The sequence below is a fragment of the Mytilus californianus genome, unplaced genomic scaffold (genome assembly GCF_021869535.1).
Source record: "Mytilus californianus isolate M0D057914Y unplaced genomic scaffold, xbMytCali1.0.p SCAF_3, whole genome shotgun sequence".
NCBI lineage: Eukaryota > Metazoa > Mollusca > Bivalvia > Mytilida > Mytilidae > Mytilus > Mytilus californianus.
The window spans coordinates 8,947,555-8,972,888 of NW_026262679.1; the positions used below are offsets into that span (position 1 = coordinate 8,947,555).

General features: G+C 32.9%; 1 protein-coding gene across 3 annotated transcripts in view; it reads left to right on the forward strand.

The window, feature by feature from the left end:
- The window catches only part of LOC127733922 (transient receptor potential cation channel subfamily M member 2-like), a 125,114-nt gene that overhangs the window by 86,167 nt on the left and 13,613 nt on the right, over nt 1-25,334 (forward strand). Inside the window, exons 6-13 of one of the 3 annotated variants that reach the window (XM_052243391.1) lie at nt 12,259-12,370; nt 13,056-13,245; nt 13,926-14,197; nt 14,649-14,768; nt 20,290-20,349; nt 20,673-20,820; nt 22,840-22,989; nt 23,748-23,847. The exons of the other annotated variants lie outside the window; for them this stretch is intronic. Of the exons in view, the coding sequence (XP_052099351.1) occupies nt 12,259-12,370; nt 13,056-13,245; nt 13,926-14,197; nt 14,649-14,768; nt 20,290-20,349; nt 20,673-20,820; nt 22,840-22,989; nt 23,748-23,847 (1,152 nt within the window). The remainder of the gene's footprint in view (nt 1-12,258; nt 12,371-13,055; nt 13,246-13,925; nt 14,198-14,648; nt 14,769-20,289; nt 20,350-20,672; nt 20,821-22,839; nt 22,990-23,747; nt 23,848-25,334) is intronic. 3 annotated transcript variants of the gene reach the window in all.

The following is a 25,334-nucleotide window of genomic DNA, read 5'->3' on the forward strand; positions in this document are numbered from 1 at the left end:
TATAGAATGTTCGGCAATAGACGAAAGTAGACAAACCCTATTTAAACGGGATTTTGATCTCCAAGGACGCCACATTTTACATCGAATAAGATCTATATTTGTTAACGTATTCAAATGAAATAACTTGAATTGAAAATTTCCCGACTATGTGAAGATTTTTTATATTTCTAAATGGCTTCAATTATTACATACAAAACGAAAAATTTATTTAACTTTTTTTGTAAAAACAATATTCATGTATTTTTATAATTTTTCTAAGGAAACGTTTTTTTTTTGTTTGTTTGCAAAGTTTACTTGTATGTGTTTATAACCATCACCAATCAGTCCTAATTATTAAAGATCAAACGTCCTAATCAAAATGATGATTGGTATTGAATATGATCATCGGTCATGCATGACGTATCCCAAATAACTTCTTTAATGTTGGTTTTATTTTATCAAAACCAAAATTAAAAGATCAAATATTAAATTATCTATCGAATGTATACCCTCAACGCTCACTAAAACATATATACATGTCCTGAGTGACTTTTTATGTCCTGTCTGCACTTAGGAGGTCCTGAGGGGTGCGTCTAAACACTGCTAAGGAGTCCTTAGTGCACTAAGGAGTTATGATATGCCACTAAGGACTAGATGGGGTGCTATTACATGTAATGTCTTTTCATATTATTGTAGATATTGATATTTAATGCATAAATTTCAAGTTTTATAGAAAAATAATCACAAATAAATGAGTTAGCACCCCATCTAGTCCTTAGTGGCATATCATAACTCCTTAGTGCACTAAGGACTCCTTAGCAGTGTTTAGACGCACCCCAAAGTTCGATAATGATATTTTTAAAAACTTCTTATACTTTGAGAAAAAAACTAATGTCGAACAATTACAAAAAAAAATAAATACGGTATGAAGCCTTTGTAAACACCTATCAAACTGGTTGAAAACTAGTGGTTTTGAATAACCCCAAGGACGTCACATGATTTTTTTTTCAATTCAATCGTAATTCGTACTAAGTATGAAGCAGTAATAGAAAGTGGAAAAGCAAACACCAGGTTTTGATATTTTTTTCAGAATTTACTCATAAATTTTAAAGAAACACGCATCTTTGTCGGAATTAAAATTAAAAGAAAAAACTTATAAATATATCTATTCCTTTTGTCTTGGTATCTCTAAATATTACTTCCATGCTCTTACATAAACATTTAACAAGCTGATCACACTCTTAACTTATTAGTTGGCGCACATCAAAGTCGTGCACAAATGGCAAATAACTTTGTCGAGAAAGAAATAAAAAATAAATAAAATTATTTGTCCTTTTAATCATTGCAAATAAGAACAACATATTCAATTATAAATTATTAAGCATTAATCTATTCGATACAATTGTTAATTACTTAAAATAAAAAGATTATGATTGTTTATTCAGTTGTTATGTTATATGGCACGTGTCAATCGGTTCACTGATTTTTGGCATATCAAAGAAAAATGGGCACGTGCTTAAACAATGCTTAATAACTCGTTTATTTGTGATTATTTTTCTATAAAATTTTTAATTTATGCATTAAATATCAATCTCAAACTTAATATGGAAAAATAATACATGTAACAGCACCCCATCTAGTCCTTAGTGGCATAGTATACGTCCTTAGTGCACTAAGGACTCCTTAGCAGTGTTTAGACGTACCGGGTCCTGAGCGGTTTTTAGACGTACCGTTAATTTTATAGGCATATATTTGAAGCTGTTCTTAATTATGTACATTATCTATAGGTATACATGTATCAGACAAAAAGACTTTCCAATGAACTTAGTTCTAGTTATCTTAGTTCCTAGTCACAGGCACTTGTCTCAGAAAAAAATTTCCTATATACTTTTAATATTATATTAAGCAGGGACTTTCTATACTAAGTTAGTATAGAAAGTCCCTGCATTAAGGTATATAGGAAACAAAATTCTGAGACAAGTGCCTGTGGTCCTAGTGTGAAATAAATCCACTGGGAATTGGCCTTTTTAAACACATCTATATATACGTTTTTTCAAGGGTTTGTACATATAAAGTGAAATTATGTTTACTCAATGCGTAGTTACATAAGTTTATTTGCTACTTTTTTCTTCTTTATTTTATATAAATGATTTTTTTTTTAATTTTAACATTTTTTTCTTCGAAAAAATTGTAGTGTTGCAATAGGGAATGGACATAGATACTTAACTACATTTAACGAAAGAAATTTTGTGTAATGTCATCAATCTGTATTACACATAGACAGGATGTTCTCTAGAAAACTATGGTATTTCTAATACGTTATACACACCCCAGGGTATGTACGCACTGTCGTAATGGAAAATTACTGCATGCTTTTATTACCTGTAATCAGCCATGCAACAAATCAGTTGACTGACCATGTCATTACAGTTTAAAAAGTTTTCCTCAGATCAAAACGGAATATTCATTTTAACTTTAAAATTTAAAACTTTAAAAAGTATACTTTGACATAATTATGAAGAAAAAGAATCGAACAATTTAATAATCGGATTTTTCCAAAGATTAAGATACAATTATATTTATTATTCTGGGACTGACAGATAAATCAAAGGCACTTGTCTAAGAATTTTTTTCTATATACTTTTATTACTTAATTGATAGGGGGTGTCGCTGGGGTTCTGTTACCCCACCCTATTCATATAATTTCGATCTTAAAATTGTAACCTTTTCCCATATTGGTTGGTTTTCGTGGGGTGTGTTGGAAAAGTGGAATATTTAAGGCTAAGATTCTGTATGTAATGTTTACTTACGGCGAGACTTTCGACTTTTCGACCTATTCCAGCGGCACGTCCTATCACCTTGTATATAGGAAGTGTCCCCCCCCCCCCCCCCCCCCCGAGTAAAATACACAAATGTATAATACCTTAATTCAGGAGCACAGTCTGTCTTTACCGTAAATAACTTTGAGATTAATATGTAAGTTTACTTTGCTAATCGATGTTCCTGTAATTCAGATTTAAATTTATTTGTGTGACCCCCGTCACTATTTATATTCACTCAAAGAAAGGGGTTCTCCGTTACTGGGAAAATCTTATCTGATTCAGGATCAATTTATCGGTTACACTCCCCTATCACCAGTGACTCTTTGTTGTAAGCTGACATTCTGAAAAAAGGCATACTGTTGACTACCAATTTGCATGCTTAGTTACAGATGTCGACTCGGACTACTGCAAAAGACAACAATTCAGTTCACTGATTTAGATTGAATAGTGGTTCGGTTAATCCCCTCTTCCCCAAACAAGTAAGAATTAGGTTACATCTTTTGGTAGTCCAAATAATTATGACGTCCAGCAAGGGCGGCTTGGCAAGGCTATTTTATTTTTTTTATGCCCCCGCCGTAGCGGTGGGGGCATTAAGTTTACCCTTGTCCGTCTGTACGTACGTACGTCCGTACGTCCCAAAATTGGTTTCCGTTCTCTGACTTGAGTTTGCCTCAACCAAATGTTATGAAACTTATACACAATGCTTATTACCACATAACACAGATCAAGTTTGAATTTTGGTGGCGTCACTTTTACCGTTCTAGAGTTATGCCCCTTTATAAATGGAAAAATTGCAAAATTTTTAGTTTCCGTTCTCTAACTTAAGTTTGCCTCATCCAAATGTTATGAAACTTATAAACAATGCTCATTACCACAAAACACAGATCAAGTTTGAATTTTGGTGGCGTCACATTAACCGTTCTAGAGTTATGCCCCTTTATAAATGGAAAAATTGCAAAATTTTTAGTTTCCATTCTCTAACTTAAGTTTGCCTCAACCAAATGTTATGAAACTTATACACAATGCATGTTACCACAAAACACAGATCAAGTTTGAATTTTGGTGGCGTCACTTTAACCGTTCTAGGTTATGCCCCTTTATAAATGGAAAAATTGCAAAATTTTTAGTTTCTTCTAAACATGCTAAATATCAAGTAATTTTTTAAATTGGAGTTATCTTCCTTTGTCCATTATTATAGTTAAATCAACTACAATCAATGCTTTATACAATGCAAAGTTTAATTTTGACTGCCAATGATAAAACACAGATCAAGTTGAATATGGGTAGTGTCACTTTAACCATTATTGAGTTATGCCCCTTTATAAATCAAAAGATTGCAAAATTTTTAGTTTCCATTCTGTAACTTAAGTTTTCCCCAACCAAATATTATGAAACCTATACACAATATTCATTACCACAAAACTAAGATCAAGTACAAATTTTTTGTTTCCGTTTTCTAACTTTAGTTTGCCTCTACCAAATGTTATGAAACTTATACACAATGCTTATTACTACATAATACAGATTAAGTACGAAATTTGGTGGCAACACTTTTACCATTCTTGAGTAATGTCCCTTTATAAGCATAAAAATTGCTGAATTTTTCGTTTCCGTTCTCTAACTTTAGTTTATCTCAACCAAATGTCAAAAAACTTATACACAACCGTTCTAGAGTTATGCGTGTTTACAAATAGAAAAATTGCTGAATTTTTAGTTTCTGTTCTCTACTTAAGTTAGCCTCAACCAAATGTTATGAGACTTACACGCAATGCTTATTACCACAAAACTCAGATCAAGTTCAAATTTATAGAAAAAATAGAAGTTAACGACTATATAGGTCCCCGTACAGATTTCAACAATGGGCTAAAAAGCCAAACTGCGTAATAAGCTACAAAATGCCAAAATAGATAGACAATATCTGACAAGGGTAGAAATGTTCAGAATGTTGAAAAAAAGATCTACTGTCAATTTGCATCAAAACTGGCTGCTGACTTATAGGAGTTGTTGCCTTAAATACAGATTTTAACCATTTTTTTTTTTCATATTTCTTGAATTTGCCTTTTTATCTCGAAAACTGTAATAATTAAAGAGAAACTTAAATCTTATTAAAAAGTTATTGCTTTTCAATGATGATTTTAATCCAGTTTCTGCAAAAACTTGGAAACTTTAAATCTTGGGTAAACTCCTTATTGTCGAGCCTACCACTTTTGTCGCAGAAAGCTCGACATAGGTATAGTGATCCGACGGCGGCGGCGTTAGCTAACTTCTTAAAAGCTTTATATTTTAGAAGCTAGAAGACCTGGATGCTTCATACTTTGTATATAGATGCCTTATGTTACGAAGTTTCCGTCTGTCATATGTCCATTGTCCTTGACCTCATTTTCATGGTTCAGTGACTACTTGAAAAAAAAGTCAACATTTTTTGTAATGTTAATTTCTTTCTTATTATGAGTAATAGGATAACTATATTTAGTATGTGCGTACCTTGCAAGGTCTTCATGCCCATCAGACAATTTTCATTTGACCTTGACCTCATTTCATGGATCAGTGAACAAGGTTAAGTTTTCGTGGTCAAGTCCATATATCAGATACTATAAGCAGTAGGTCTACTATATTTGGTATATGGAATGATTGTAAGGTGTACATGTCCAGCTGGTAGGTGTCATCTGACCTTGACCTCATTTTCATGGTTCAGTGGTCAAAGTTAAGTTTTTGAGTTTTGGTCTTTTTTTCTAATACTATATGCAATAGGTCAACTTTAAATGGTGTATGGAAATATTTTATGATGTACATGTCAGTTTCACAGGTTTTATTTGACCTTGACCTCATTTTTACGGTTCATTTCTCAGTGTTAAGTTTTTGTGCTTTGGTCTGTTTTTCTTCAACTATAAGCAATAGATCAACTATATTTGATGTATGGAAGGATTGTAAGACGTATATGTCTGTCTGGCAGGTATCATCTGACCTTGACCTCATTTTCATAGTTCATTGGTCAATGTAAAGTTTTCATGGTTAAGTTTGTTTCTTAGATACTATAAGCAATAGGTCAACTATATTTAATGCCTAAATTGATTGTAAGGTGTACATGTCTGTCTGGCATGGTTCGTCTGACCTTGACCTCATTTTCATGGTGCATTGGTCAATGTTAAGTTTTCTTGTTTAAGACTGTTTCTTAGAAACAATAAGCAATAGGTCAACTATGTTTGGTTTATTGAATGATTGTAAGGTGTACATGTATTTCTCGTTTGGTTTATCTGACCTTGACCTCATTTTCTTGGATCATGTTAAGCTTATGTGTTACTTGTAGTAAAGCTTTGTATTTAGGACTATCAACATAAAATCAATGGTTAGTAAAGAAGGCGAGACATTTCAGCGTGTGCACTCTTGTATTATACTGCCTGGTCTTGTGGTAGTGTGTTCACCTCAAGTGCAGAAGGTTGTTTATTTTGAACCCAACAGGGTAAAACCAAAGACTTTAAAGTTGGTATTTGCTGCTTCTCCCCTAAGCACACAGTATTATTAAGGAGTAAGAGCAAATACTGGTTTGTTCAGAGTCGGAATAATGTGTCAAGGTAAGGTGACATGTCTCTCTGAGAACTAGTGTAAGAGATAAATAAGTCCTGGTAAAAATTGTCTGGTCAGACAAATATAACTAGTATAAAAAGTCCATGGATACAGAATTTACTAGTATATTTAGTCCGATGACAGTAAAATATTATTTATGTCCCCAGACTAATTTTCTTAGTCCATGACATCACTATTCCTAGGTAAAAATGTCCAGTTTTTCTAATACTGTATGCAACATGTCAAGTATATTTGGTGTATGAAATTTTTTAAGGATGTACATGTTAGTCTGGCATGTTTTATTCGACCTTGTCCTCATTTTTATTGTTCATTGCTCAATGTTATTTTTTTGTTTTTTGGTCAGTTTTTCTATTTTGTTATTTTTAAATTAGCAATAGGTCAACTATAATTGGTGTATGGAATGATTGTAAGTTGCATATGTCTGACTGAGAAGTTTCATCTTACCTTGACTTTATTTTCATAGTACATTGGACAATGTTTAGTTTTTGTGGTTTTTTTGTATACTGTGAGCAATAACATGAATGAGGCCCCTATATTTGGTGAATGGAATGATTGTGAGATGCACATATCTGTCTGGCATGTTTTATATGACCTTGACCTCATTTTCATGGTTCATTGGTCGATGAAAAGTTTGCATTGTTTTGTCAGTTTATCATATGCTTTAAGCAACAGGTAAATTATATTTGGTGGATGTAACGATTGTAAGGTGTGCATGTCTGTCTTTCAGATTCATATAACCATGATCGCATTTTATGGTTCTTTGGTCAATGCTAAGTTTTCTTGGTTTTTTCATTTTATCAGATATTATAAGCATATGTCTACTTGTTGGTGTATGGAATGACTGCAAGGTGTCATATAAAAATAAGAAGATGTCTGTCTGCCAAGTTTAATATTACTGTGACCTCATTTTCATAGAATATTGATAATATTAAACAGCAAAAATGATGAGCAAGACAAGATATACAAATGATCCAAAATTGTCAGTTGCCTACTCATTATGTAATAGTAGTTATTGTCATTAAATGATAATGTTTATCCTTTTATGTGTAGGGCAAGAACATTAAAGATAAAGGGAAACTGTAAACAAAAGAAATTATCAACAAAAATAGATTTACAGACGTCAACAAAGCCTAAATGGTAAGTCCACTTCTATAAAAGTTATTGCCCTTGAATAATGATTATTATGAAAATAAGATGTGGTATAATAAATGAGAAAACTATCCACCAGAGTTCAATTAAGTAGATGTATGCAATGCAATTACTTATAAGAGGCCAATGATGACCTGTAAATAATGAGAAAACCCATACCCTATACATGATATAGTCATCTATAAAAGACACCACAAACAAAATTTGGAAAAAAAACATCAATTCAAACTTCAAATATACTAGACTAATTTATAAAAAAAACAAGTTATGAAAAAACAAATATGACCGACGTGAACCAACATCAACCACTGAACTATGTACAGGCTCCTGATTTTGGACAGGCAAAATATGGCAGGGTTGATATAAAGATAAGAAGCGGTATGATTACCAATGAGACTTTTCTCCAATAGAGATCAAATGACATTAAATTTAACAAAATTAGTTCACTGTACAGCCTTCGACAATGAGCAAACCCTATACTGCATAGTAATCTATAAAAGGCCATGAAATAACAAATGTAAAACAATTCAAAAAGGGCATGGCGTCATTTAAAAAGGGCATGGTGTCTATCCATGCTAAACATGCTTGGGGGAAACACCACAAACAAAGGTGAAAGCTAAGTGCCTGATTTTTGCACAAAACAATAAACAAAAAACAAATATGATATATAGCAACAATTGACAACCACTGAATAATAGGCCCCTGACTTGGGACAGACACTTACAAAATGTGGCATGGTTTAACATGCTTGCTGGCGCCAAATCCTCCTCTAAATAAGGACAGTGGTGTAAGTGTCAGTTCAATATAAAAACTAAAATCAGTTGAAAAGGGTTTTTTTCTGCTCTTGGGTCAGGTTATTTTGATACATTCCCGTTTTCATTCTCAATTTTATTAACTCATTAGAATGCAACAAAGCAGAAAAACAGCTACAAAAAACACAGACTGGATGTGGCTGGAAATTTATTCTTTCCCTTTAACAAAAAAGACTCAACATGCAGATCTATTAGTACTCACAGTTACTGACAGCTAATTCAAAGCAAATATCAACTAATAAAATAAACATTTAGTGAGCACCCAACCCACCCCTAAACTGGGACAGTGGTTTTAATAACAGCACAACATTTGAACAAACTGGGTTTTGTTTGTGCAATGGGGTTTATAAAGGGGTACTTTGAGGGGCAAAAAGAAAAGAGGGTTTTACTATAGAACCCTATGGGATTTTATTTTTTAAAATTTTGAAATGATTATAAATTGAAAACCGTTCGTGATAGACACAATCTTTTTAATTGAAAATGTTCTAAATGATAAAGCCCATTAAATGAAATACAGGGTTAGTCCCCAGGGGTCACCCCCACCCCCTGCCATTTAAGAAAGTTCTAATACCTTGTAAGTGGTCAAGATCCCCACCCCTAAACCATATATATTCTGGTTTGTCATGCTAAGATGGTTTGAATGATATGCAGGGTCAGTCCCCAGGGGTCATCCCCACCCCCTGCCATTTGAGAAAGTTCTAATATCTTGTAAATGGTTGAGATCCCCTACCCTAAACCATATATATTCTGGTTTGTCATGATAAAGCACATCAAATGTAATACAGGGTTAGTCCCCAGGGGTCACCCCCACCCCCTGCCATTTAAGAAAGTTCTAATATCTTGTAAGTGGTCAAGATCCCCACCCCTAAACCATATATATTCTGGTTTGTCATGCTAAGATGGTTTGAATGATATACAGGGTTAGTCCCCAGGGGTCATCCCGACCCCCTGCCATTTGAGAAAGTTCTAGTATCCTGTAAATGGTCGAGATCCCCACCCCTAAACCATATATATTCTGGTTTGTCATGATAAAGCACATCAAATGAAATACAGGGTTAGTCCCCAGGGGTCACCCCCACCCCCTGCCATTTAAGAAAGTTCTAATATTTTCTTAGTGGTCAAGATCCCCACCCCTAAACCATATATATTCTGGTTTGTCATGCGAAGATGGTTTGAATGATATACAGGGTTAGTCCCCAGGGGTCATCCCAACCCCCTGCCATTTGAGAAAGTTCTAATATCTTGTAAATGGTTGAGATCCCCACCCCTAAACCATATATATTCCTATTTGTCATGTCTTGAACATTTGAATGACGTATACGGTCAGTCCCCAGGGGTTCCCCCCACCCCCAATGTTCTAATATCTTGTAAATGGTTGAGATCCCCACCCCTAAACCATAAATATTCCTGTTCGTCATGTTATGAACATTTGAATGACGTATAGGGCCAGTCCCCAGGGGTTCCTCCCCACCCCCAATATTCTAGTATCTTGTAAATGGTTGAGATCCCCACCCCTAAACCATATATATTCTGGTTTGTCATGCCAAGATGATTTGAATGATATACAAGGTTAGTCCCCAGGCATCACTAATGCATATAACTTTACTGGACCAAACCAATTTTCACTGGACGTTGCCCAATGTCAGGCGACCCTGGGAATTACGAATTATGGGAGCTTCGTTTGGGAGACTTCGTAACTGCATCCTGTTACAATCATTTCTTGTTTGCAATTGGCTTAACTCAAAAACTGCAACAAGGCACAAAAAACAACTAATATGAAAACCATAGACACAAAGCACTGAAATAAGAGTTCTTACAATTTTAAATATTCATATGAAATTTTTATCAAAATGTACATAAACATGATAAAATAGCCATTTTGTTGCTGTATTTCTCTTCATTTATAATTTTTGAGTTTTGTGTATTTGTAGGTCAGACATCTTGGTTTTCATGATCATCATTCAACAGGTCAATACTGAACAGCAAACTTAAAGTTGATATTTTTCTACATAGTGTGACTTTTTTTATTAATTTGAAATGGAAGGTGTTTTTTTCCTACATAAGAAAGAGGAAATTTCAACATAATGACTATAAACAAAAAGGAGTCAGATCATCATGATCATAGATGCACAAGAACTTAATCATGTAAATGCAACAACGTAATTATCAATTGAAAGAAGGGAGGATTGAAAAAATATATTAGTATTTTATTGTCCAAATGAACTTGCTTTGTCCACTCATTTAAATCGCTCCATCCAATAAAGATGTACGGAGAAAGATTTTTGAAGAACAGATTGCAAAAATGTTTTGTTTAAGAATTGTTTGAATATTCTAGTGGATGAAATAATTTATTTACTTGACTCTTATATAGTGGACTGAATAATTGTTCATAGCAAGCTGAAACAAGAAAACTAAAACTTAACAGGAAAAGTGTTTATTTTATAAATTTGCAAATATAAATGTAATATTATGAACACCACAAAGGTATAAGATTCAAATCGTTTGCATATTCATGTATTGCAATGGAACTATAACAAAGAAAACTTTACCTCATTAAACTATTAACTGTGCTTTGTCAATTTATTCAGTCAGAATATGAAATATTTTTTTTCAGTTCTATTTTCATAATAAAACAAACAAGACAAGATTTCAAATCAATATTTTTTTCTTTTATTAAGACATGTCATCATTTTATTTCAGTTAAAGGATTTTATTTTTTGACTTTAAATATTATTATACTTTTCAAAATAATAATAATCTTTATTGTCATATAAACAAATTAAAAACATGTTTGTGACAAAATGAAAAAAACCAAGATACACTCATATATATATTATAAACTTTTTACTACCAAACAGAATTCATTGTAACATACACATTACTGTATATTTATAATTTGAATTCCATAGGATATTATTTTGTCCCATGGGATATTAAAAATCCCATGGGATAGTTATAGTCCCATGGGATTTTTTTTGTCCCATGGGACAACAAATATCCCATGGGACTACAATTATCCCATGGGACCCAAAAAAATCCTATGGGATTTAACCAAAATCCCATGGGATAATGGTCAATCCCATGGGATTTGCCGTATCCCATGGGATATTGAAAATCCCATGTTTTTCTAAATCAAATTACAAAATATATATAATAATAACAGCAGAAAAGCAATGAAATTATTGAATCCCATGTAATTCCGCACATTTTGGTTATATACACGACACTGTAGGTCTAAGGAGAGGCGGCGGCGGATTTGCAAATGAGTGTTTTGCAAATTAAAAGTGTCCAGTGTTATTATATGATTGTTGCTTATCGCCTGAGAGCAAAATAAATACAAGTATTTTGCAAGATTAACCACATTGATTGTTGTTTGCTTCTCGACCAGTGTCAAATATTTCATACATATTTAGGACGTGAACATATTAAAAATAAATCGGATGTGTGGGCTCTGTAAAGTGGTTTGGTACGATCAAGATTAATGTTCTCTTTCTGACCGGACGTGGCTGTGAATAAGTACATCCATTGCAGTCATACAATACCTGTCTTTAGTGTATAATAATCTATTAGCAATTTTTAAAAATGGAGGATTGTTGATCGTTTGGTGAAAACACATGCATTTTGGTAAGGATCAGAAATTTTAATTCATACTCACAAATCCTACACATGGACATAACGTTCCTGTTGTGTACTGGTCATGCTGTCAACAAAAAATTCAAAATAGACATACCGTTCCTGTTGAGTACTAGTCATGCTGTCAACAAGAAATTCAATGTAAATATATATCGAGACCATAGCATTCCATAATGTCTGCTCACTGATGAGATTCATGACCAAATAAAATTCTATAGGGAAAACCCCAAAATGATGCTTTTATCTATATGGTTACTTTTGATGTCAATTTATTACAGCCTTGATTCCATCGAAATAAGAGCACCGCTACTTTTTGGAATTTACTTCCAAAAGGACGATTTCAAAAGAGTTAAGAATTATATAACAGAGATAGAAAAGAATAGACATTTTGTAAGTTATATTTTCATTCATAAAACCGATAACAGATGGTGTATTTAACATTCTATCATATATTTTGCGAATACGACTACAGAAAATTAAATTTAAAATATGTAGGAACGATTGGCACGTTTAAAGACACCGAACATTCCTTAATTTTAAACACAGTCACCAACATGTAACCAAATTAATATACGAAGTCAGCTTTTAGAAAACAACGTCATGGCAAATCTACACAAAATCAGAATTACACGATCAACCGCAATAATGCATGCAAAGATAAGAGGAAAGGTTTTGTTAAATGAAAAAAAAAACAAAAACAAAAACAAAACACAAAACACAAAACAAATGAAATTTGTAAATAACTATACCTTATTTTGAAAGTTTTATTAGGCGATTAATTAGAATCATTTGTGACTGTTGATTGGAATACTTATTTACAATAGAAGCTAACTATTGTCCTTTCATTTGATATACAACCGACCTTGCTTTACAAAACAAAGTAGTCAATAATATCATATATTATATATTTTTCTAGTTACTACATGTTCAAGTAACAGTTATTGTATTTAGTAAGAAAATTATATGTACATATTACTGCTAAAAAGAACAAAGATACCAAGTACGTTAAATTTCATAGGACATATGTTGTGAAATGACGGTTTACTTTTTTTATTGTGTAAGCTTATCATTGAAGGTAAACATATTTGACTTAGACCAACAAGACGAGACAGAGTTTTCAAACGTAGTTGTGACGTCGATTATAAGAGCATGGGCTCAGGGTCGTAAAAATAACGACGAAAGACCAGTGAAATCTGCTATACCTATGTCGCGAAACAGACGATATGTAAAAGATACACCCAATGAAGAAAACTATGAGAACTTAGGTGAGTATTTACTATAAAAAAAAGAAGAGGAATATTGTATGTAAAAACCTATATTTAATAAGATGTAAGCAAGAAATCCAAACAAAAAGCATTCGCATAATCATAACCGTTATATTCTGTCAAATACAGTACACGTAAAGTCATCAAAATAGTTAAATTCACGTCTGTAAAAATTTGAACTGAATGGAAACTTTTAAGTGACATTGGTTTATTAGATATAGTGAAAGTATCATCTTCATCAATGTTTTTGATTATATCTTTAAAACTTATGGCGTGAAAGTTTTGATATAATGCTGTGCTACTGTCATAGAAAAACAGGTAGAAGATACAAAAGGGTCAAAACCCATAAGTCGAAGATCATCGGACAACACCATGGCAAAATACTACACAGAAAACTAAAGCTTGAGTAGTTTAATACCTGATGTTAATTTCGGGAATGCCTTGGCAGAATATAAAATGTTTGTGTCAGATTTCCGACATTAAACATTACCACTAGGGGGATGTTGGGAAACAGTTATCGACTTATGAGTTTGAATATTCCTTTTAGTATCTTCTACCGGAAATAATAACGAAAATAGCACGATAATTCATTAATTTACGTGAAACCAAAATTAATAGTTGGTCGAGTTCATTTTGGATGAAAGCTTGACTTGAGGTTCAAAATATGTATTTCTTTGTAGACCAAGAGTTATACCATGATTCTGAATACGGTATTAGTCCTATAATGGTAACATCAAATGATATTGCTGGTCCTAAAAGAAAATTTCCAAATAACAGCGTAAAACCGGTGTCTACAGTTACGTGTAATAACATGAATGTTACTGGTGAAGTAAAAGAATTTATGCAACGTTATCAGACATCCCTGACTCCAGCCTCTTTGCCATTATACTTCTACATAGCATATCAGTTCATTCAGGAAATGCCTGTCAATGATAACGACTTTAAAACAGAGGTATGAATAAAGTGCCTAAATAATATTTAAAAAAAAAATAAATAAATAAAAATGGCCTGAAAAAGTAGAAATATAAAAAATACATTTTATCAATATTTGCATATTATAAAAAAAAAAGGACTAGCACATATTAACATATACACATAGTATATAATTTCTGTTTGCCGTACACGAGCTTTTGGTAAACAAAGGACATAAAAAGTTTAGATGCATCAAAACAGTAAAAGCTAATTAACCAGAACCACGGTGCATTAATTCTGAGCTTGAGGGAGTCAGATCATTAATTTTAAGAAAAATGCATATTTATAAACTGATATATTGTCAAATTGTTTTATTTAGATATTATAATTACCCCGAAAATCAAATATCTTAAAGAAAGATAACATATAACTGCATAAGTCAATTTCATCTTTATTTGTTAAATGTAGATGTTTAATTTTTCATACATTAGAACTTTGAGATTCTATTGAAACAAGCAATTATCGCTAACCGAGTGGACTACGTAAAGGTCTTACTTCAAGAGGAGAAAGTAGAATTTGACAGACAGCAGTTTCCCTATATATATGTTCAGGTATTGAAATTTAAAGTGTAAATGTTAGTTAGAGAGAGAGCTTTGGTACACTGCGGTATGCTTTTGTTTGAAATGTTTCGATGGTTTTCATCAATTTGAGACTGAGAGTAATTTTGAAAAAAAGTATAACAGAAAAAGCGAAAAAGTTAAACAAATCTCATTCAAATTTTACCCATCAAGCAGACATTTATCACTTCCTTTTTGAGAGATTAGATGAAGTTTTACAGTTACCAAACATTAACAAAACATTAACAAACAATATGTATCTATAAAAGAAAGGCGAAAAATAAACTGACAACGCCATGGTAACAAAAAAACAAGACCAAAAGAAAAACAACAGTACACAAAACGCAACATAGAAAACTAAAGACTGAGCAACACGAACCCCACCAAAAGCCGGGGGTGATTTCATGTGCTCCGGAAGGGTTAGCAGATCCTGCTCCACATGTGGCACCCCCTTGTTCTTATGAAATATCCGTCACAAATCGTTATGTGGATATTTTTTCTCCGTGAAGCGTTGTATCCTGAAGTTTATTTCTGCCTTTCAGACTACCGTAATACAAGTGGTGACTGGGGACGGGTACAAAGGTTCCGACAACCTTCATCTATAGTTCAACAAGCCTAAACGAAAACAAGCCTAAACTGTTGCTCTAAAAAAAGTTCTCACAACAATACGCTGACCAATATGGATTTTTAATGTTAAATGGCATGCGTGTATCATTATTAGCAGTACGTGGACAGTTCAACGTAAACGGTCCTTGTACAGTTTCTACAAAAAACCTTTCAACGAATGTGCTCAATATATATATATAACACCTCCCGAAACGAAAGCTGATTTTTTATCAGCTATAGTTAGAGGAGGGGATAAGGCGTCTGCGCAATGCTAGGCGGTGTTGTCGTAGAAGTGAGAAATAAAAAGTAATGCCTCGGGGAGAAAGTAAAGAATCAGATCTACTCTAACATCGTTAGGTTGATTTTCTAGGCACTTTATATATATATAGAAGTTTATACAAAGGACCAACCAGCAAATTCAATATGTACCGGATCGTCTAGAATAGACGATACTGCACAGATAAGGAAAACATCATGTAAGACTAAAGATTTGCACAACGGTACTAATATAAGATGGTAATAAACGAAGATCGTGTTGACAAATATTCGGCTACCGAAATATTTGTCAGTATGATTTTAAAAGTTAAAATTATTGACACTGACGAAGGCTATTTATCATGTACTTAAAACAATAGAATGTAATTATAAAAATCTAGAATTTATAATTGATACTATAAGTCAGAAGAGCATTAGTTAAGGAACAAAATAAGCTAAAAATATGGATAGATTGTGGAGCTTCTTTTCGAGATATTTAATTTTTTTTAAATGGCGGGAAAATGCTGATTCGGACTTTAACCTTATATTTGCTTTGGTATTATTTGGGTCTCAAATCGAAAGAAAAGAAATCTTGAATCTGCTTAAATTTTGTGGTAAACGACCTTGTTTGAGCTATTGAGTATTTATATGAAAAGAAAAATTGGTGTTATGGGGCAAAATATTTTACCCTGTCTCTTAGGAAAAAAACCGAGGAGTCCGAACATCTGAAAAAAGTTCCTAAACCTGACCTAAGTACATCCTTAAGCCGAAATATTTGACAACACGATTTCATAAAATCATCTTCGTATATTACCATTTTATATTAGTACCGTTGTGCAAATCTTTAGACTTATATATATCATATGGCCTTCCAAATACCGTTTCGATTCCTAACATCACTGAAGAGACAGTAATTGTCGAAATCTGGATATGGTGTACTAATTTTTGCACCTCATGTTTGCGGTATACCATCTTTTCCGCAAGTTTATTGTTTTTGTTGTTTGGTATTAAATTTATATTAAGATCCATTTTGTTACATCGGGTGATCCGTTTATTTGTCAATCGCCAATGGCAGTCAGCAGGGTTTAAGAACATCCGTTGTTCGACCTGCTAGTCAAATGCGTTTTGTTAAAATTTACTTTTTCACTTTTTTGGTCTTTTGGAAAATGTTTGTTTGTGCTGTATTTAGACCCCTCTACCAAGAAATTTGTTTTGCATGCACACGCTTTAAAAATTGCGGTTTTTATCCAACGCAATCATAGATTTGAACGTTGTTTTCAATTTAGACTTGTATATATATATATATATATATATATATATATATATCCACTGCTGGTGGACGTTTCGTTCCCGAGGGTATCACCAGCCCAGTAGTCAGCACTTAGGTGTTGACATGAATATCAATTATATGGTCATTTTTATAAATTTCCTGTTACAAAACTTTAAATTTTTCGAAAAAATAAGGATTTTCTTATCCCAGGAATAGATTACCTTAGCCGTATTTGGCACAACTTTTTGGAATTTTGGGTCATCAATGCTCTTCAACTTTGTACTTGTTTGGCTTTATAACTATTCTGATCTGAGCGTCACTCATGAGTCTTATGTAGACGAAACGCGCGTCTGGCGTATTAAATTATAATCCTGGTACCTTTGATAACTATTTACAGTTGTCACTACGCATAGGCAGGCCCATATATATATATATATATATAATAAGTACTTCTGAATCAGTGACAACTCTACGAGAGATTTTATCCATCGGATCACCAGTGATGGTGATACAAGGCTGAAAACACATTCTGTATCTATATATATTTATATATATAAAACGTCTAGATATTAGTCAACGATCTTTCTTACGAGGGCGCTGGATCGATACAAGTAACAGTACATGTACACAATAAATAAATTATATAAACGCCTAAAAAGATTACAAAACAACACCATTATTAATAAAAGGAAACAATAAATGTAAGTATCTATAAATATTTCGGATAACAGATATCCTTCATCAGTAATCCGAAATATTTATAGATACTTACATTTATTGTTCCCTTTTTTAATAGTGGTGTTGTTTTGTACACTTTTTAGGCGTTTATATATATATATATATATATATATAAGTTCGTCTTAACAAGTGACAACTCTAAGGAAGACCCATCCACTGGATCACCAGTGAAGGTGAAAACGCATATTATTATCATAATTACTCTAAATATCAGCACAACAATGTTAAATCTGCCAGATGCGCGCCTCGTCCACATAAGACCCAACATCGACGCTTGATTAAAAAAAGCTTAAAAGGCTTAACAGATCACGAAGCCAAAGAGGGCCTTAATTCCAAAATGTGTCCCTAAATACAGCTAAGGTGATATATGCCTGGAAGAAAACCTTAGTATTTCGAAAAATTCGAAGTTTTGTAAAAAAATGTATTTATCAATAATAATTCATGTCAACATAGATGTGCTGACTTCTGGGCTGATGATAACCTCGGGGAGGAAAATAAAGGCAACAGTAGTATACTGCTGTTCGAAATTCATAAATCGATTGAGAAAAAAACAAATCCGGGTTACAAACTAAAACCGAGGGAAACACATCAAATATAAGAGAACTACGACACAACAGAAACACAACATTAAAATGTAACACACACAGAAACGAACTATAATATAACAATGGCCATTTTCCTGACTTGGTACAGGAAAGGAACATCATATGTATGTATGAAACTGATTTGCCTCTATTGGAGTTAAAATCAGATGCTGATGTTCTAATATAACATATGCTATTATAAAATTCGTTATTTAATGATGTATTCCTCTGACGTTTCAGTCTCATTGAAATCTCGTTCTGGAATTATTTCAAAAACATGTGATACAAGTGAAAAATATCAATGAATTTTAAAAATATTATAATCAAACTTAACTCTGTGAAAAAATTGTGTATTTACAATAAGTAGATTTCGAGTAATAATATTTTCAATTTTATAACCAATCAAGTCAGTCTCATTAGCCAAAATGTTGAGAAAATGGGTGAGGGGGTACAAGAAATGGTTTTACCAGAAACATGTACATCACATATCAATGTTTTTCTTTTCAAATTTCTAAGATATGTATTTTTTCAATCATTTATAACAAAGAAGTTGAAATAATATGCTTTTTGTTCTAAAAAAAAAACGAGAAAAATCTTAAATTTACAAAACTGACAGCATGGTAAATTTGACACGAAAAAGCAACAAAATTTTATGAAAATTTCTTATATTAACACCTACCTGTGCCCCTCTTCTTGCCGACTTGTTTCTTTATTATCACGAGGCTGACTTCATACAGGAACTTCTTAGGAAGAAAGATAAGAAGTTAGCAATATCCTTTAACTTTACTTTCCGCTATATAGATGATGTTCTCTCACTAAATAATTCAAAATTTGGTGACTATGTTGAATGTATCTATCCCATCGAACTAGAGATAAAAGATACAACAGATACAGTTAAGTCTGCCTCATATCTTGACTTACATCTAGAAATTGACAATGAGGGTCGGTTGAAAACAAAACTTTACGACAAAAGAGATGATTTCGGCTTCTCAATTGTGAACTTTCCAATTCTGTAGCAACATTCCAGCAGCGCCTGCATACGGAGTATATATCTCCCAATTGATACGATATTCCCGGGCTTGTATTTCCTATCATGATTTTTTTGATAGAGGGTTGCTGCTCACAAGGAAGTTATTAAACCAAGAAGTTCAAATGGTGAAGTTGAAGTCATCCTTTAGTAAGTTTTACGGACGCCATCACGAGTTGGTTGACCGTTATGGAATAACCGTTTCACAGATGAAATCGGATATGTTCCTTATGTCGTAATTACAATCCACTTCCATTTTCACCACGAATGTGACCTACCGAATTAGACTATTTATCGGATTTGTAATAACATGAGCAACACCACGGGTGCCACGTGTGGAGCAGGATCTGCTTACCCTTCCGGAGCACCTGAGATCACCCCTAGTTTTTGGTGGGGTTCGTGTTGCTTAGTTTTTAGTTTTCTATGCTGTGTCTTGTGTACTATTGTTTGTCTGTTTGTTCTTTTTATTTTTTAGCCATGGCGTTGTCAGTTTGTTTTCGATCTATGAGTTTGACTGTCCCTCTGGTATCTTTGGCCCCTCTTTTCTACTTATAGTTTTTCTAAGTTGACTTTATTCAGATTGATCCACTCCATCTTTAGTGAAAGTATGAATAAAAGTTTAATTGTGAAACTGTGATTATTTTCATGGTAATAGCCTAAAAATGGGTAAAAATTGATGAAAAATGAGAAAATTATCAAAATTGGGTACTTTCAAAAGGCCTTGGCAAAAAATGAAGTGCACCACCATATGATTTTTCTTCACCAATCATTTTTTTACAGTCATATAAACCCAAAAATCAGGCTAAGAAAAAGAGTTTAATTCTAGAAATTTTTGGCTCCTCAGAGGTGTACATCCTTAAAAAAGCTATTCAAAAAGAGGGACGAAAGATACCAGAGGGACAGTCAAACTCATATGCGAGGTTCAATGTAATGAGATGTAATGTCAAACATATAAAATTTTGATTCGAACTTGTCAGTGATATTACTATCAAACAGTATATAAAACTCTAACTTTATATGGTGTTGTTCCTACAGACAATAGAATGTAGTTGTACTACTGATGGTGACTGTCAACATATCTGGTCTATACTGATGGTGAGTAAATATTTTTATGGATATATGCAAACATTCACTAACTTATCATTCAAGATTTTATTATTGTCAATCAACTGCTATGATTGCCAGCTCCATTCAAAATTATTTACAACACTGAACATATTGAGTCCAGATAGAACAATACATGTTTTAAGTTCTTATGCTAGAAATTCTGTAAAATAGAAATAGTTTTTTTTTACTGTAAAATCGCTACAGCAAGACAGATGTACATATCCAAGCAGTACATGTAACAGTGCTAGCATGCATTCTTTTTCTTAAAGATTGATTAGATCTGTAGCATTTCATTGGTTCATTGTTTAAAGGGATCGTCAACTGATGCAACATACAAGTTACTAAAAGACAGAAAAAAGATTACACTCAGAAAGAATAATGAGCAGGTTGTGAAGAATTACCAAAAGTGTATTCAGTCCGGCAGACAGCTATGTCAAAAGTTCTTGCATTACCCACGAAGTATGTATTATCTATTTTTCAATGATTAAAACTAAATCTGTATTTTTTAAAATAAGTAAGCATTATTCATTATAATAAATGCTTTAAACTAAACCTTTATATTGACCAATGCTGAAATAGAACCTTAATCATATCTTGTTATATTTTACATATGATATATGATATATGTAATGTGTGTTTAGTAAAAGGACGCAAACTGGTGTACAAGTAAAACAGATATAATTTTGAACACCTAATATTTTAGGCTTGTCCATTTGAACAGCGGGTAATATATCCAAAATCTATCAGCACCAATTGAATCACATGATCGCGAACATTCAGTAAAACAATGTCTTGAATAAAAAAGTTATATATGATATATAAATTAATATTAGACTATATTTTTAACAGTAGTTTACAGATGTTCAAAACACATAAATCAATTAAGAAGACATATCAATGTAACAAACAAAATCTAATGGAAGAGCACGAACTGAGCGATACCGGGTCGAGCGTCGACAGGGTAAGAGTCTCCAGCTATGTTAACGTCAATATCGAGAATATGATACAATCAGTTAAGTTATATATTAGACGACAAGTCTGGCATCTAAAGATATAAGTCTGCGAACACATGTCAGTAAAGAGTTGAGGCGCAGACTAACCGTATAGGTCAACAAATCGGTGATGGTGACTGTAACACATATGTAGTGCTAAAAAACTAAAACGTTTAAAAATGATATATATTTATTCCAGTGAAGCTCTTGCTTCTTTCAACAACCAGGAAGACAGGTGCGATATTCCAACCAATTAAAATTTAAATGATTCTATATCTCGATGGTCAGACGATTTTAAATTCTTATAGGCCGCTCACAAATACTGCCGATAGCAATCGAATTTTCTGACTAGACCTGATGAAACCTGCTAAAAGATTTGCTTCGGATTTTGTCTTAATCACCAGTATTTAATCGACAGCAATGTATACCGTTGCTACCTCTCTCTAATATCGAGCACATTTTGACCCTTATTATGTCGTCTTATTATAATTTTTAGTTCAAGATAGCGGTCATCCTGGCAATTTTTTATTATGTGTTTTACTTTTACAACATATGACCTAGGTAGGCAAAATGGGATGAAAAGGGGTGATGCACACATAAAACTGGTTAAATTTCATTACATTATGCCAGCATTTAGTCTATCTGAACTGCATTTATGTTTGTCATTTCTTGTTGGAGTCGGTGTTCCCTTTGTGTTGATCAATATTTTAGTTATTTTTTCAAAACCCTTTAATGTATTATAAAGTATACAACATAAATATATAAACGATATAAGAACATTACAAAACAATTTATAATAATGTATCTACATGAATAAATATATCATGATATTATCTTTTAAAGCAACGCTGTTCAATAGTCATAAATCGATTAAGCGAAAACAAATCCGGGTCACAAACCAATACCGAGGGAAACACATCAACTATAAGAGGAAAAAAAAACAGAATAACAGAAACACTGAACTGCTACAAAATCAAACGCCAATATACATAGAAACGGACTATTTGATAACAACTGTCATATTCCTGACTTGATACAGGACATTTTAAGAAAAAATGGTGGGTTGAACCTGGTTTAATGGCTAGTCAAACCTCCCGCTTATACGGCAATTTTAAAAATACCGCTAAAGTGACAACTTTACGTGACAGGAATACAGTGCAAATAAACGAACTAACACTCAGGACAGAGAAATACATAAATAAATAATACAATAATGCATTACAACATGCAAACCACAGAATAATAACGGACACCTTCCACATACAGTACACCACAATAGACTTATTAACTGTGCATGTAAAAGAATGATTACATTTTGTTTGTGTGCTAAATCAGTCAACAAAATGAATGCGAAACCCATATACAGCTTATAATAAAATTAAAGATCGCATGGACACGAATGCAAATGAGGCTCAACTATTGACTTCCAAGCGAATTATTCATCAGCAACTGGCTGATAAAAGTTTCTTTTGATTTTTATTATCAGGATTTTACAGCAAAAAAGAACTCAGGGTTGACAAGAATTATGCAGAAAAACAGAGAAAAGAAATTTACCATGATTTGCTAATATGGGCATTGTTTGCAAATAGACAAGAATTAGCAACTTTATTCTGGGTCAAATGTAACAATCAGCTGTGTAAGAATTTCCTTGTTTCCCTTTCTATAATATATGCTATATTGATTACGACCATCTAATAATACCGGAGACAGAGAGGAGCTTAAATATTTTTTTTTACATTTTCGTGAAATCAACAAATAGTTAATGTATTGTTTTTATGTAACGCATAGAAAGCATTATTTCTAACATTGAAATTAAGAAGATACATTTTGAAAGTGATTAAATGTTACAATAAAGATATGGGACGCAAAATTATCTGCAAATTCTAGCTGTCAATGTTTTTTACCAAAATAAAAAAAATTTAAAACACCGAAACAAAACAAAATCAAAAGCAAATAAAGAACTAACAACAAATTAAGACTGGCAACTATTTTTCGAAATTTTTTTCGACTTTTGGTTATGCTCCTGGATGAATTTGTTGCTCACAAGGAAATCCGTATGTCTTCTTAAACTTTGATATACCGTATCGTATATTCAACAAACAGATGGATGTAAAAACATTTACATATAGCATCTATTCACATATAGCATCTATTCTAAAAAGTAAAAAATAACAAAAATCCCAAACTCCGAAGAAAATTAAAAACGGAAAATAATTTTAAGAAGAACAAAAACGTTTTGTAAATGTTTTTATTGTTGTGTTTACTTATTTTATCAAGTATTAGGTAACATGTGTCGATGTTTGTTGCCGGTTTGGTCTTTTGGTTCTATGAAAAAAAACACTGAGTATATGTTATGCATGTATCATTTTGCGAAGCTGATATAATTTATTGCAGTAACTGCTATTTTGGCAAGCTGTGTATTGAAGAGAATGGCTGAAAAAGCAAAGAGCGGTAAAGATCAGTTCTTACACGATTCAATTAAAGGACATTCCAGGTAGAATAACAATACAATATGTTTATAAGATATAATATGATTGCCATTGAGACAATAATCAAACAGAGTCCATATGACGTGGGTGGATGTAAGCAACTATAAGATATAATATGATTGCCTTTGAGACAATAATCCAACAGTGTCCATATGACGTGGGTGGATGTAAGCAACTATGAGTAAAGTTCATGTCATATATTCAGCTTTTAAAAGACCCGACATGACAAAATACAAAAACATTCAAACGAGACAACCAATGGCCTGATTAAGGTTCAAAACAATTAGGGAAAGACAGATATATGACCTACCGACTTAGACTTACTACCGGGTTTGTACTAAGGTGAGCAACACGCCGGGTGCCACATGTGGAGCAGGATCTGCTTACCCTTCCGTAGCACCTGAGATCACCCCAGTTTTTGGTGGGGATCGTGTTGCTCAATCTTTAGTTTTCTATGTTGTGTTTTGTGTACTATTGTTTGTCTGTTTGTCTTTATTTTTTTTAGCCATTGAGTTTGAATGTCCCTTTGGTATCTTCCGCCCCTCTCTTATATAAAAGACAGTGACAACCACTGAATTACAGGCTTCTAACTTGGGACAGGTACATATGTCACGTGGAGGGGGTAAACATGTTTGTGAGCGCACATCCATAGAAGTTGGTTTTACTCTCTCAAACTTTCCTAATGACGTATAGAGGTGTAATACCACCATTGATTTTCCCCTATAAGTCTTTGTTAAATTTGCCCTTTTCAAAAAATTGTGAAGAATTTATCTTTGTTTCAAATAAAGAAATACTTGGCATGAGTAAAGTTTTATCCTGTCCAGTACCATAGAAAAAAATTTCACATAACATTTCATTGCATATAAGAAAATAGCCATCACTGGAAATTAACCAATCAAATTTTCACCCCCTTTTTTCCTGCGTACAAGTTTTAGTACCCATGTACTATCAAGTTTCCAACATATTCTATAGAAACACCAAATAAAAAAAATGGTGCTTTGAAACACCCAAGAGATATGTTTATGACTCTGATTTTTTTACAATTTTTATACTACAATGAAACGATGATCAATTTTCTACAACTGTCAAATTCAAGGGAATAGTTTTTTTCGACCCTTTTTCGTATGCGTACTATGATTTGGTGGTATTACACCTAGAGGAGCTATATAAACGAATATTTGCAACAGTAAATGGAAGTGATGCATGAACAGAATAATATAATTATCATGTCGATGCATCAGGGTTAGGTTTATATTTTATGCTCTTTTCTCGTGTTTTCGTCTCTTGACTGTTATTTTTAAGCTGAATATACGAGTTTTGAACATCTGCAAACTGCTGCTGCATATATGTTAAGATTTCTCATGCCAGGTTTTTGTTTTTTACGAGTCCTTGTTGTTCCATCTATAGTTTTCACTACTTGTCTTTTGTTTTTATCTCTTTTGACCATGCTCTGTTTGTTTTTCTTTGTCCTATTATTTTGGTATCTTAAACA